The sequence below is a fragment of the Diadema setosum genome, chromosome 13 (assembly GCF_964275005.1).
Source record: "Diadema setosum chromosome 13, eeDiaSeto1, whole genome shotgun sequence".
NCBI lineage: Eukaryota > Metazoa > Echinodermata > Echinoidea > Diadematoida > Diadematidae > Diadema > Diadema setosum.
This window is the reverse complement of record NC_092697.1, coordinates 11,458,383-11,473,063: the sequence shown is the minus strand read 5'-3', so window position 1 is coordinate 11,473,063 and position 14,681 is coordinate 11,458,383. Positions and strand designations below refer to the sequence as shown.

The window sequence follows — 14,681 nt, the reverse complement described above, 5'->3', positions numbered from 1 at the left end:
TCATTAAATGCAATGCACTCAGTTATACAAGAAACAAACACACAAACTCTTATGAAATGTACAAAACAAAGAGAAAAGATACACCTAACAATGCCACAATGACACTTAAAGGTATTCTTCCCAGGACATAAAGAACTTACCCTCTTCACCCAAGGATGACTGAGAACCATGTCTGCTGTGTATCGCTCCTTGGCATCACGCACCAGTAGGTGTGAGATGAGATCCTTGGCACCATCCGAGATGTTCTCCCACTCCGGGCCATAGAAGTCATACTCCCCTGACTGGATGCTGTGAAGCAGCAGGTCCTACGGGGCGACAGACGAGAGTGGAGGGGTCAATATGACATCTCACCACATGGCATTATCTCAAGTTTATCATTGTTATAATTCTGGCCTGTTCTCTTTGTCTTTTGTGATGCTGTCGCCATGATACACAATAACCTATGATTAGAAACAACACATTTGTATGAGCTCACATCAATTTGCACTTGAATATGTGTCAAACAATTCTTCCCATTTGCGACACACAAGCATTTTCTTTTTACAGTCAATAGGGTTTTTGTTGTTGTCTTTGTGTGTATGTGCTCTGTAAAGTTTGTCCTTCAATAAATATTTGTTGTTGTTTTTGTATGTGTGTGATCTGGAAAGTTTGCCAGGATCTATTTTTTTTTTGTTAGTTCCCCCCCCCCCCCCCCAGACAGGCAGGAGGGCTAATCATTTACCTCACACTCTTGGCAAGCCTCTCCCCGATCCCAGCCACAGTCCTCCCCACACGAGCCCACAAAGGGTGGGTGGCCGCTCAGCAGGATGTACAGAATGACCCCCAGGCTCCACAGGTCGCAGCGCTTGTCGTACGCCGTCGCCTGCAGGTCGTCGATGAAGGCCTCTACGATCTCCGGCGCCATGAACTCGGCCGAGCCCACCGGGGTGAGAAGCTCAGGCGTGGTCACCGGCGTGTTGTACTGGCTGCTGAGGTGGATGCCGCTGCCGAGACCAAAATCACAGATCTTGATTGGCGAGATGCTGAACTTGCTCTCACACAGGATGTTTTCAGGCTTGAGGTCTCGGTGGGCAATACCTGTTGGTAGTTGGGGAGGAAAGTTTTGTCACATAATTATTAGGCTTATTATTTTTTGTGTGTTAGTGTTTAGTATCACTTGCTGAAATATACCACAAGGTGCTACATAATTTTGGTCTCTGCAACTGCTGTTACATTAGAATTCTCAGCATTATAGCCAAGGAGATTCCCTTTCCAAAAATTAAAACAAAGTATTTTAAGCTCGATTTATTCTGACATACAAACATACTGACATATGGATAGTATATACATATGATGTAACTCTGACACATAGTGTGTCACAGGTCACCCACGGCTACAGAATGCCCAATGATTATGACCTGAAAGGCGAGGACACCCCTCCTCACCTTTGTTATGAAGGAAAGACAGAGCGCTGGCGATGTCCCTGATGACCTGGCTGGCCTCCTGCTCCGTGAAGGTCTTGCGCTGCTCGATGTGCTGCAGTAAGGCACCTCCATTCATCTTCTCAAAGATGAGGTAGAACCTGGAGAACACATGAGCAATGCCAAGCACCAACATTGAGACTTGTGTCTTGTGCAAACACTGCTAAAAGAATGTGGCCCCCATAGCAATAGGTGTTGGCACTTGAGGTCCAAGGACATCTCTACCCTCCCACAACTAACGCTATCCTGCTCAAACTACATAACACTGTTTATCTTTTTCTACATTGATTAGCTCTCTAGTTGCAGAGTTCACACCTTTCTCTTCCTCGACTGACAAACAGAGAAAACAAACACTCAGTATTCACTGAAAATCTGAGAAATTTAACTGTGTGACAACCTTCAGCTACTACTCAATTACTCATAAAATGGCCTGTTCACAATGCCTTTGTCAGATTATGCTTTACCAACGTGAAGACTTGTAACCAATGGCTAGGGAGTGACGCTCACCTTTCTTCATCTTCAAAATATTCAATCAGCTGCAGAATGTTGTTGTGTTCCTGACAGTGGTAGAGCATCTCTACCTCCCTGAAGATCTTGGTGCGGCTGTTCCCTGGCCGCTTCTCCATGACCTGTGCAAAGAATTTCGCAAGAGATGAAATGTCATCAATTCCCCTGCCCTGTTGTAACCAGCTTAATGTGCCACTGTTTGAAATTCGCTACTGAAACCTTCTTGAAATTCCATCTATCTTTTTAAAAAAAGGGGGGGGGAAATCCATTTATATCACTGTCAGTAACTTTCACTTACTATTTGGCTCAAAATCTTACTGGAACAATATATAAGGCATATTGCACTAAGTCATTGGAGAGAAAGAAGCAGATTAGCATTGTGACTATTACAGTAAGAAGTGCTTTGTTTGGCCTCTAATACAGAGTTACCAAAGCTTGCAATGACGGTCAAATGCTTAGCTACTCTCATGACGAAAGTTTTCACCTCATCACTGAGAGAGAGAACAGTTCAGAGAGTTACTGGAAGTCAAGGGACACAGAGGCAGGGGCAGAGACGGAATGTGGTCTCACCTTGACGGCATATTCCTTTCCAGTGGTAAGGTGGCGACATGTCTTGACAGAAGCATAGGATCCAGAACCCAGCACCTCATCGGTAAGCTCATACACATCTGGGAGCCAAGATACAATTGAAAAGAAATACAGATAAATAACAAAAATATATTGTGATGTTTACCACATATACCTATGCATATAACCCTACATTATCATACCATATCATAGAGTTGTGTAAATGCCCTCTTATAAGTAACCCTCATGTAAATTACATTTCTTTTCCCTTACCTTTCCTTTTATAGTCTTACACAAATATGCAACTTTCCGGAAGAAAAATATCTTGTACAGGGAATGTATGGAAGTCTCACTTCCACAATTCATATTAAGAGGAAGTACTCATTTTTCTCACAAATGTGATGGCAAAACATTCCTGAGACTCTGTTTCAACTGATTTTCATGTTATATTTGAAGGCAATATAAAGCATCTGATTTTGCCTATTAATGACGAAATGCGCATACCAGGTAAATATATCAAAGTATGTACTTATGCCTGCAAACATGCGATTGTATGTAATATGTGTGATAAAGAATGCACTGAAAGCACACATCAGGTTTCATCATCAATGGGTTACTGACCTTGAAACTTGTTTGGCACAATTCCCGAGGTCCTCTTCTTCTTCTTCCTCCTTTTCCTACGATTTTCCTCGAGACCGTTGTGCAAGCCCTCCTCCACAGAAGACATGCTCATCATCATGTCCATTTGTTCTGTGCACAGCGAATAGACAATGCAAGGTAAAAACGTAATTCATAATGTTTCATTTGTGTAGATATGAACGCATGTCAATCATGCTAGTCTTCATATCGTCACTAGGGCGACATGGCAGCCAAAGCATTATACCAAATGGGAGGGCCTTTCCTTATACATGCCATGGTGGCTTCATTTTGGGGGTAAGACAGATCTGGACAGGACATCACTTAATTGATTATCTGACCATTAATCCAAAAAAAAAAAAGTCATTTTCACCAGAATTTCAGATACGAGGGCTTGTCATCCCAGCAACGATATGCCATCTTCTTTATTCTCTACACAATAGACATTGCACAGATTGCACTGAGATATTGCACAGATCCTGTTCTCTTAGCCAGAAACACTCACAGGAATATCACAACCTTAACTTTACTCGGAAACAATCAATGCGATGAGAACCTTTGGAATTTCCCTCGATACAATTCCCAAAACAGTGGGAACTGAAGATAATCGATTAAACTTCAAACAGATAAGAAATGTCACCTCCATCAATTCAGTTTCAGAAATAACCCACATCCAAAGCCATTAACTCTGCTTTCATCTCGTACCATCCCATTCTCAATCTCTCTTTGTCTGTCTGTCTGCCTTTCTGTCTGTCTGTCTATCTCTTTTTCTCCCTTTAGCAGTACACCTCACTTGCAGTTGCGGCTTGGTTGGGCAATCAGTACAATGCAGTGATATTTATTCATGCATTGTGCAATGTCTCTTGTGGTAAATACCCTAACAATGACTCGAGGCCCTCGCATACCTTTGGTGTCAACACAGCATAACATACAGCTGTCACTGCCATTGCTACAGCCAGAAAGAGTGATGTCACTCAGCCACTGGTATTATTAGATATCAAATCTTAATTCATGCAGTTCTGCAAAAGCCTCCACTTTCATAAATTCTATGTCATGCCAAACTCCTACTTAAAAAATATTAGCGATGACACATGTAATTGAGGTTATCAAAGCCCAGTCATGACAGCAGCCTGAGACAACAGGCAATGTGTTCTTTGACTGTCCAGTTGTATTGACTTGCAAACATATAACAGGATGTCAATCGCCATGAAAACGGCATTGGTGAGTTCATGGACCTACTAGGTCCATGGTGAGTTAAACAGGAAATGCAAACTCACCAGTGAGGGCACCCATCATACAAGAATCGTCAGTGAGGTTGTTGTTTGCATAGTTCTCAGCGGTCGCCTTGCAGTCCGGCATGGTCACCGCGGCTGTCGCCGGCGGACGCTGAGAGACCATCAAATTATCACCTGTGGGCATCGTGATTATCTGTAAAGTGGAAGACAAAAGAGCAGGAATGTGAGGATGAAAACCTGACCTCATTCAATCGCAGACAAAGCGAGATAAATCAGAGCAAATGTCTATCTGATAATGCCGCGCCACCTATGTACACAGCAACCACTCACAAGGGCAAATGTTTTTTCGGTATGTGTAACATGAACTAGTTTAACATGCATCAGCAATACACTACAGACAGTCACACAAAGTGCTGTTTCATTACATTCTCTATGTCAATCAAGGATTATGGGGATACAATGCCAGCGTAATCAAAACAATCTACTTCTTAACAAACAGGGAAAAAACAAAATACCCTGCATCTGGGACTGAGGATCCCCCTTGAAAGTCTGTTTTTAGCCGGATATCTTTCACAAGAGTTTTATGACATGTGCAATCAATCATTGCTTGACGATTCCCGCCCAGCAGCATGTGCAAACACTGTGAATACAAGAATAGTGACATCACATTGGCACATACACTAACCCTTTTGGATGTTTGTAGCATCAAAGATCAGGATGTTACATTTCCGCATGCAAGGACTTTTCAAAGATAAAGATCAGAGTGTAGCCTGTGTAATTTATCAATGAGGTTTGCCACAGAAACCTTCCCTTATCCCCAAGAAAGCACCTGATTTTGTATACTTTTTCTTCTTCTTTTATTTTCAGAACAAACCTTCTACGCACATACCACCCACACAAGCTATTGACAGCTTGTGGCAAATGGGCCAATTCATGGCTGATATCTCTTGGCTTTTTCTAGGGTGCCTTGAAAAGAAAATCTCTTCAATCCATAATACAGCCATTGCGTGCCATTACGTTGTTCTGACACAATTTTCTTCCCTTCCACCACGTTTGACGCACAATAATTGAGGGAGAGTGCAGTCAATGCTGGGCAAAATGTCATCATGACCATTTTTAAGATCTGCCATTTACCTGTGTCGTTTCCTGGCTCTGGGTAGAATCCTGAGGGTAAGAAGTCGGGAACACAAAGGTACGCATTACCTGCAGTCAGCAAGAAAAAAGGGAAATAGCTGTTGAGTAGATTCTGGGAAATACAAAAAACTGGCAAAACACACTTCCTGAGCTTTGAAAATACATCAAGCTGCTCACATAATTTTCTCATATCTGTTTTTTTATCCCTTCCACATCTCAGCACATTCTTATTATGCACTCTCACATTTACACAAAGTAACTGTTTTCTCCATAAAGATAAAAGAAGAAAAGAAATGTGGCTGGTACAATTACATTACAATTAGGTTCTACATAAAGATTTTCATATTTGCTCCTGTCTGTTTCGTCAGAACCAAAGACATCATACTCTGCATGTTTCAGTGTACAGATGAAAAGTGAAATCATGAATGTGAAACCTACATGTAGATCACCGGTCATACAGACTTTACATCTTGGTTTTTGTGCAACACATGACACAACGAGGGACATACAACAAAGTAAAGAGCTTGGTACAAAGACTATCTTTCTATGTAAGCCATCCCTTCTCAACTCTGGGAATCGCATCAGCCTTCCTCTCCAGAGGGCAGAAGGCATTTGATTCCAAGGAGTCCGCCCCCTTTAGCAGTATGTGTCTGGCGAGCCCTGTAGAATTCACAGAAATGTGAACCAGCCATGAACTCTAAGGGCAAGGGGGGGGGGTGTTGGGGGAGGGTGTAACTCCAACAAGGAATTCTTGGGTGTCATGAGCCAAATGAGAGCCATTACACTAGCTGAAGATTTGGGCACTTTCATCGTTATCTGTCTGGATAGACAAAGGCAGCAACCCATCGTAACCTAGAAAGGAAATTCCTGGTAAGAAACCCCACTGGGGAGAAAACGAAAGGTAGTGACCCTGCCACACAGCAGGAAACTTGTGAACTTGTGACATCCCCTTGGTGAGAAGTGCGTCAATCAAGGATGAGGAACGCACACATTCTCACACGTGTGTCTAGAACATCACAAAAAGCTACACAGTGCAGAACCAGATAAACACTGAACTTAACAGCTATAATGACTGAAATAGGATATGACAATATATCTAAAAAGGAATTTGTCACTGCATGTAAATCTAAGAAAAAAAGAAATGAAAATGTGACAATGAAATGTGACAATAATCTAGTCAAGGCATAAGACTAGATGCACTTTAGTCTCTATTCCCATTACTGTACACGTAGGCCTACTGGTACATGAATAAGATGCTGAGGCATACTTTAAAATCTACCAAAACACTTCGCAGAAACTTTACCAAACTCCCATCCTCCCCCCCCCCCCCCCCCAAAAAAAAAAAAAAATCATAACAATAATAATGATAATGATAATTAAAAAAAAATAAATAAATAAAATTAAATACAAAGACAACCACATGCAAACATAAAGCAGAATGTATGTATTCATCCCTCATTACATTTTCATTAAAGTCACTAAAATCACTCCCAATAGAATAACAGGACCTCCACTGGACATGCCACCTCCTTCTCTTGACAGATGCTGGGGTATCAAGTCAGATAGAGAAACACTGACCTATGACCTACACAGCACTTATCCTAAGCTTTTGACATGGGATACATTACCAGGATTGACACTGGAAAGCATTGTTGACAGGCTGACCACACGTTTAGGAAGGGCCATGACCTGGCCTCTAAACAGGCAGGACAAGTGATGGGAGTGACCCACTTGTACAAGGATATGATAATACAGGAGGGAAATACAGTGTACAAGCCCAATATCTAAACAAACATCTGGTATTACATTGTATATGAGAGTCTAACTTCACAGAAGTTGCATGTCATAATCACACAAGACTGAATTCAAAGGAAAAGGAAACAGATCCAGCTGTACAAATCAGAGATCATATTCACAGACTTCTTTCCGACTATTACAGGCCTCTGACTTCATAACCCTAAATAATAAAGTTTGTCTAAATAAAGTTTGTCTTACATGAAAGAGTGCTTGCCAATAAACTGGTTAAGACATCAGAAAGGATATAATAACTTCGTCGCCCATTTGACAAATTTCCGTCATGCACTGAACTAAGATGTAGGGAAATTCCCTTCTTTGTCAGAGTCAACGGAGCCTTTCATACATGTATTTTCATGGGTGGAGATGACAAACTTCATATCTTCCTGGTTCCTTGTCAAAGAAGAGACAGCACAATATTTCATTTAATGAGACTTTCTCATGCTGGCAGTTTCCTGAGGGAAGACTCTGAATGCTCCTTCAAAAAGAATATTCTAGCCATACTGTACAAAGAGTGTAGGCCTACTGTATACAAGGCTTTACAGAAAGCCACTAGCATGATCATCTTCCCTTTTAACACAAAACAAATGGGTGTAAAACGTGATAATGAATATTTGCTCATGTGATAGCACAAGCCAGGTGGGCAGTTTATTGCGGTCACTGTGGTCACTGGATCAAGGTCCCACTGCTTTAATTCATGAATCACATGCACAGAACAGTGACCAATACAACAACAACAAGATAGAAGTGGCGTCTCTTTCCCATAGCCATTCATTACAGACAGATGTAATTCAAAGATATCAACTGGAAAACATTACTCACACCAAAAAGAGTATGACCAGTTCTTAGAGTTGCTTCTTTGAAAGTCAAAATACCTTGGATTACAATGGAGACACAAAGTGCTTTAACATACATGTAATTATGAAGAAGCATGTAAAGTTCTGTTTATGGTGCACTTGCTTTTACTGTCATGCTAATTACAGTACTGTACATGTAATATCGGCTATTACTTCCTAAAAGTCGCTGCTAAAACCCATTACATAGACTGTTTGGGATTGTTCTGTTGTAGGGGATAGGCCTACATCCAGGGGATCTGACTGACTTTAGATGCAAATTATTCTCTTAACCACTTGAAGACTAGTCCTGATTATACTCAGGCGGGTGTCTACGGGGAAACATGTGTAAAAGCGAATCCGCTCATACTCAACAGATTAAAGAGACTTGGGTTTAAATGGCAGGGGTGCCACCAGTAGTCCTCAGCATATCAGAGAAGTTCGGGGAGGCAAGTAGGTGCCATTGTCCCTCTCTCCCAACCAACAAGAGAGAAAAGCTTAGATCCTAAATCAATACACCAACAAGGCCACTATCCCATTATATGCCACTGTCCTTCACACATACAGTACAGTATAAACCTTTTTTATTATGTAAGATGGAGCTTTGCCAACTTGAGAGTATCAAAGCATTGCAAATGCCCTGCCAAGAAACTATGCCAAGGTTCTGCCCTCCCATCAGAAGTATGTGTGAATGCTGTATAAAACAACATTTTGACTGGCCATCCTTCGTCAACTACACGTTTGAAAATTTGTAGTTCCTTCTCTAGAATGCGTTTCTTTGATTAAATAGTTGCATTAAGTTTATTTTATTCTGCTGTTTATACCAGACTGAAGTCAGTAAAGAAAACACATTCTGAACTGTACACATAAATGTACTGTATGCACAGGAAGGTGGAAAGAACACCTCCCTGGTATCAACCATTTCATGCATGCGTACCCCTTCTGATCTGGTAAAACAGTTGCCTTGCACAGGGACAGTATTGCAATACACAATTGCAACATCTAAACACTGCCTGCAATAGTTATTGGTCTGCAATGCATGACTGATCAGTTGCCCATGCACTGTGTGTGTGTGTGCATGTGTATGTGTGTTTCTGATCATGTGACATTTCCGAGTGGGCCTCTTGCCTCTCATAACAAGGGAAGGAATGATGCAACCTTCGGCAGAGGGGACAGTGCTCTTGCATGTAAACTGTACCCTGTACAACACAATTACCCATCACAAACTATGCAAACAAACATCACATGACTGGATGAATGCACCAGCCAATGAATGGCAGTGTTTACACATTCTTTATCAATGAGGATGTACATGTACTCGTGCAACAATACATCAAATTCCCCATATTCCACTATCCTATGAAATCGCAAAGTGATTGTGAACATCTATCACTCAGTGTCTGTACATGCTCACTAGGCATAGCGGAGTACAGCTACCACTACCAGCAAAATATATTACAGCTACATACACGTATTAAACCCTGCTACTCTTGCACACACATGTACATATATTTTTTTTTTTAATCAAGAAGAGATTTTAAGAGAAATACTTTTTTCAAGATGTATCAAATTATATAGGACAATCACACAGCAAGTTTGAACTATTGTACGTTGTACTTCCAATAACAGTGAAATCATCTGTCATTTTTTTTTTTTTTTTTTAAGGGGAAAGAAGACTCTGATGAGCACAACAGGAAGATTTTGTAAAAGGCTTACTGTATTTCCTTTTCCATATTGTTATTATTGGAGAGAAAACTAGACATCACTTACTGATTCCCAAAATGTGTAATCTACAGTACATGTTTAATTCAGAATTACACTGTCAACTTATCATATCTGAGAATATTATCATCATCCCAAAAGTACAATTGTATGCAGATGTTGGTTTTGTGGAACACATGTTTGAGCACTTCAAGAACTGCTGTATGAACTCGGTCATTGTGGGCACATCCTAGCTGAACCGAAAGGCCAATCACTGTCACATCCTGTGTTCTGCCTAGTCCACACATCGCGTGATATGATCTGACCAAATACGGATCTACATTGTACACTATGAGCATACAGCACTTTCACCAGCCTGCCCACTTCACTATTCAGATAGTGCACTACGTGCACATGACATCGTGCTGCAGCTTGATGGAGTGGGCGCAGCCACAGCATCTCAAGTCATGTCACACATGATATATTACCGTCACAGTAACTGTCACTACATGTACAAACTTCTGCAAAGATATCAATGTTCAAGTCCTTTATAACTATCATTTAATGACTGACTAGATTTGTCCTCCACAGTTGCATAAAAAGGTAATCATCATCTTCTCCAATACCATCATTATCATCATCAGCAGCATCATCATCATATGTGTCTGATTCAAATGTAACATTATCAGTCAAAGAATTACACTTACACTTACAGTGAGTCATCAGTTAATTTGCAAAACCACTTCATATGAAACAGAGATTTACATCAATAATGGTATACGTTATAGTTACAGGGAATGAATGACAAAAAATAAACAGATGTGAATCTTTTTGAGGAAGAAATATCTTCATGTCTTTTTCTAGAACACATGCTACACCTGTATACAACATAGTTCCTGCTTGTATATTAAGTACATCTTCGTTTGTAAATTATGTAAATATCCATTCACATTATTGAAAGGTCGGTGACATTAACATTACCACTCCAAAAACGTGTTTTAACCCTATGAAAGACAATCATCATAAAAGATACTTGCTGCACTCACAGAAGATAACTCTACAAAGCCTTCACGAGAATCCACAAAATAATCATATTCTATCAATTTATTTCTCATGAGTAATACACTCGTATGATAGTAAAGATTACCTTGGCTTGCTGAAGCACACAAAGGAGAAGAAATAAGTTGAACACTGAGCATTAGCATAGTGAAGATGACAAACGCGAGGAGCTTGGAGTTGTTTCTGCTAAGGTGTAGTAAGAATAGACTTATAACTGAAGGGAAGACAGCTTATATACCCCTTACAGTGCCCTTCATAAAACAACCCACGTATATCCTGCACACACTGTATGCAATACTCTAGTAGTAGAGAAAAGGTCGTCTCAGTGCTGACGTATCCCATGCGTCACTGAGTCACAAATAGGTCCTCCAAATAAGGAAGCGTACTGCTCATATATGGAAGAGCCTGTGCCTCTTACAGAGAAAGGCCAATCAACATCCCCCATATAAGGAAGTGGATTTCCCATATAGGGACAGTGGCACTCTATTAGAAGCCATGTGCTGTGATTGGTCAATGTGTTTCCTAGGGCTGATGAAATAATCCTGTGCGGTATGGGCTCACACGGAGCTCACAACAGCTTAGCCTCCACGTAGTTGGAGAATTTTCCCGAAAGGCACTGGGGCCCCAGAACATAATGGGGTGATGTTTTTGTCCAGGGAACGCGGGGCAGACGAGTCTCGTGATCGCTGGAAAACGTAGCAGGGTTGGCTGGGTGCCACGTAACAGGGGTATCATATCAAATTGATCTGATGTAAACACATGAGCCTCCACGTAGGACTAAATACTGTAGATCACTCCCATCATGGAGTGGGGCATTTACCAAGCTCCATGGAATGGATAGTGCTTATATTTCAAGTCAATCACCGGTACCATCTTTCAATCCTTAAAGGTAGGGGATACCTTTTACAGACCTCCCAAAATGCAGCAAAACATTAAATACCAACCTCAGGGGACTTGTTTAGGCCACTGCTGAGAAATTTGGAAGTCAACAGTTATCTACAATTTCAATAATACACAAAACTCAACTTCTCAGTAGTTCTGTGTGTCAGCCACACTTAAGCCTTTTTGTTGCAGTCTTCTGTATTCTTTATCTATAAACACAAATCTAAAAGTATAAGAGCTGATGTAATAACATATAGAGTGTGTGGCAAGAATGTATATAGAAATGTTTGTAAGTTTTGATGAACTTTTCTCACAAAATATACATGATGGACACACATGCAGTGCATGGGTCTGCAAAGGTAGCCTAGTAATGTACTGGAATTTATGGTGAGCCCCCCAAAAAATTCCATTCAAAATCTAACGGTCAATAAAAATGTACTAAATGTTACCTTCCACTTTCAATACTTTATGGGAGTTTCTAAAATGATACTCTCTTCAACATACCACTGTATTTATACAACTCTTCATTTAAGGCATGCAAATGGGATTCCCCACCTTTAACAAGAAACTGATTAAGTTTAAATGCAGATTGAGATTTTGATGAAGTTTTAACTAAAACAAATCAAATGTCAACAAATCAAAAAGTTGTTAATGCATAATCCCCTATATGATGTATTTGGAAAATGGGAAAAAAAAGATAGTAGCCTGAGGGACTTTGCAAAGAGTGTCTTCCTTGAGTGAAATGATGACAGATCTCAGAAAAAGAAGAAAAAACATCCTCTTTCATTTCATACATATGTGTACCGATGATTGATTTTTCCTGGCTTTGCTGGAAGGAATCAACTTCCTTGAAGCCAGGAAGAAATCATCTCCATTGAGAAAATGTGAGATTGACAACATAATGTACTCCAAACCTCATACTCTAAGCAAATAAGGGGCATTGCACAAGCAAGATCACTGTTTATACTCACATGACTTCAAAGTCTCTACTACAATTCCCTTTTCCCCCACAGTTTTTTTTCCTCTTTCTTTTCACACACCAAATAAGCAATACCTGCTTTATGGTACTGGTGCAATATAAAATTCTTCCTTGTTTGGGGGTACTAGACAGTCCTATTGATGCACCTTTCTTTCTTGGCACATGATCAGAATGCGCATGTGATCTCACTCAAACTTCAGTCTGAGGAACCCCCCCCCCCCCCAAAAAAAAAAAAAAAAAAACACGCACACACAAAGAAAAGACAATTTTAACGCTGCGATGTCTCGACTGAGATGAAATTACTGAACTTAACTTATATAGCTTTGACACATCAGTTGGTTTTCCTTTTTTTTTTAATCATTATTTTCAAGTCTTGTCAGCAGAGTAGCCTCCTAACTACGCTCCTTACAGTTTCATTCAACTACCCCCCCCCCCCCCCCCCGATCATTTCAGTAAAGGGGTGATTATTAAAGAGAAACTCCATATCGTATTCAAGTTAACTTTACGGAACTAAATCATATACCCAACAGAGTGATGGTTTCATTAACAATAGACCCACAAACTAAAGACATTACGAAACTCACAACAAGTTCCGTACATTTTCTCAATACAGTGACAGAGGTCACAATCTAAACAAGAATTAGGCCGTGTTTATGCTTCCCCTTTTCGGGCCAGAATTAGTGTTTTGAAACGTGATTAGTGCAAAACACTGTTGCGTTCATGCTCATTTCGATAGAAACGCTGATTTAAAACGCCGATCCAAAACGCACAAAAAGGTGCGTTTACGATCGGCGTTTCTGACTAATCATGTTTGACGGGGAAGCATAAACGCAACAGTGTTTCTAAACGCGTTTAGAGTGACGTCATCTAAACGCCTTTCCGGTTCACGTGAAAAAGCACGCGCCCGGCCAGCCAGCTACCCTTGCCTGTGCAGTTTTCCCATGTACTGTGCATTTTATACGCATGTCTTTCCCAGCTGCTCTCCCAGGCCAGGCCACCAATCGCAGCGCGCACCCCAATTTGACCTGCCTCTGCCGAGGTCAGCGAAGCAATCGCAAACGCTCTTTCCCAGACTCGAAGAAAGTGAGCATAAACAGTGCTCCCGTGAACGGCGTTTTGAATCAGCGTTTTGAATCAGCGTTTCAAAACGCTGATTCTGCCTTCGCAAATTGAGCATAAACACATCCTTAGAGAAAGATGGCGATAATGCTGTCACCTCTCATGTATATGATATCATTTTTTGTTGTTGTTTATGAGGATTGTGATGAGGCACCCTATAAATGTCAGCATTGCCATCTTGCTAAATTGAAACTAGAGAAAAGGGAAGATCCTGTGTGGTGAATCATCCGCCTGGCTAATCCCTTTCCCCATCCAGTCTCCAACAGCTGAGCTGTCTAAGTATAGATCTATGCAACCCGTGCACGGTTCCATGATGTTTCTGAGTACTTCTATGTCTACGAGCAAGGACGCTAATGACATACTGTATGGAGAAATAACTATCAAAGCCAAAATACATACAGGCAGTATCAAGGTATCAGTATTTTGAGGCCTACTTAAGAATTATTATCCCTTGGAGAAAGACAATGTAAAGTGTACACTGATTGGTCATTATCTATAGTAGGCCTACATTGTATGAATATTTTTTTTTTTGATGTTTAACTGCTGTGACATAATTTCTGTGTAAGTGGTACTGTACATTATATCTCCAAGTGTTTTTATTTTGCTGAATGTTTGCAAGCTGGCAGATATTTACGAAATTAAAATCACAGAAAAATATTGCCTCCTGTAACAGAAATGAGCTACAGTATCCCTCTTCTCAAAGGTGGAAAACCATCACCAACTTTTCTCCTGAAAAGCTGAAAAGGGATTACAATTTGTACACTTTTAATCATGT

The 14,681-nt window shown here is 40.7% G+C and overlaps 1 protein-coding gene across 1 annotated transcript in view; it reads right to left on the bottom strand.

Annotated features, from left to right (window-relative positions):
• The window catches only part of LOC140236755 (MAP kinase-interacting serine/threonine-protein kinase 1-like), a 29,661-nt gene that overhangs the window by 5,982 nt on the left and 8,998 nt on the right, over window positions 1-14,681 (bottom strand). Inside the window, exons 2-9 of the mRNA XM_072316683.1 lie at window positions 5,540-5,608; window positions 4,448-4,598; window positions 3,156-3,284; window positions 2,538-2,635; window positions 1,968-2,089; window positions 1,425-1,561; window positions 722-1,077; window positions 141-305 (exon numbers count right to left, since the gene is read on the bottom strand). Of these exons, the coding sequence (XP_072172784.1) occupies window positions 141-305; window positions 722-1,077; window positions 1,425-1,561; window positions 1,968-2,089; window positions 2,538-2,635; window positions 3,156-3,284; window positions 4,448-4,598; window positions 5,540-5,605 (1,224 nt within the window). The 5' untranslated portion in view covers window positions 5,606-5,608. The remainder of the gene's footprint in view (window positions 1-140; window positions 306-721; window positions 1,078-1,424; window positions 1,562-1,967; window positions 2,090-2,537; window positions 2,636-3,155; window positions 3,285-4,447; window positions 4,599-5,539; window positions 5,609-14,681) is intronic.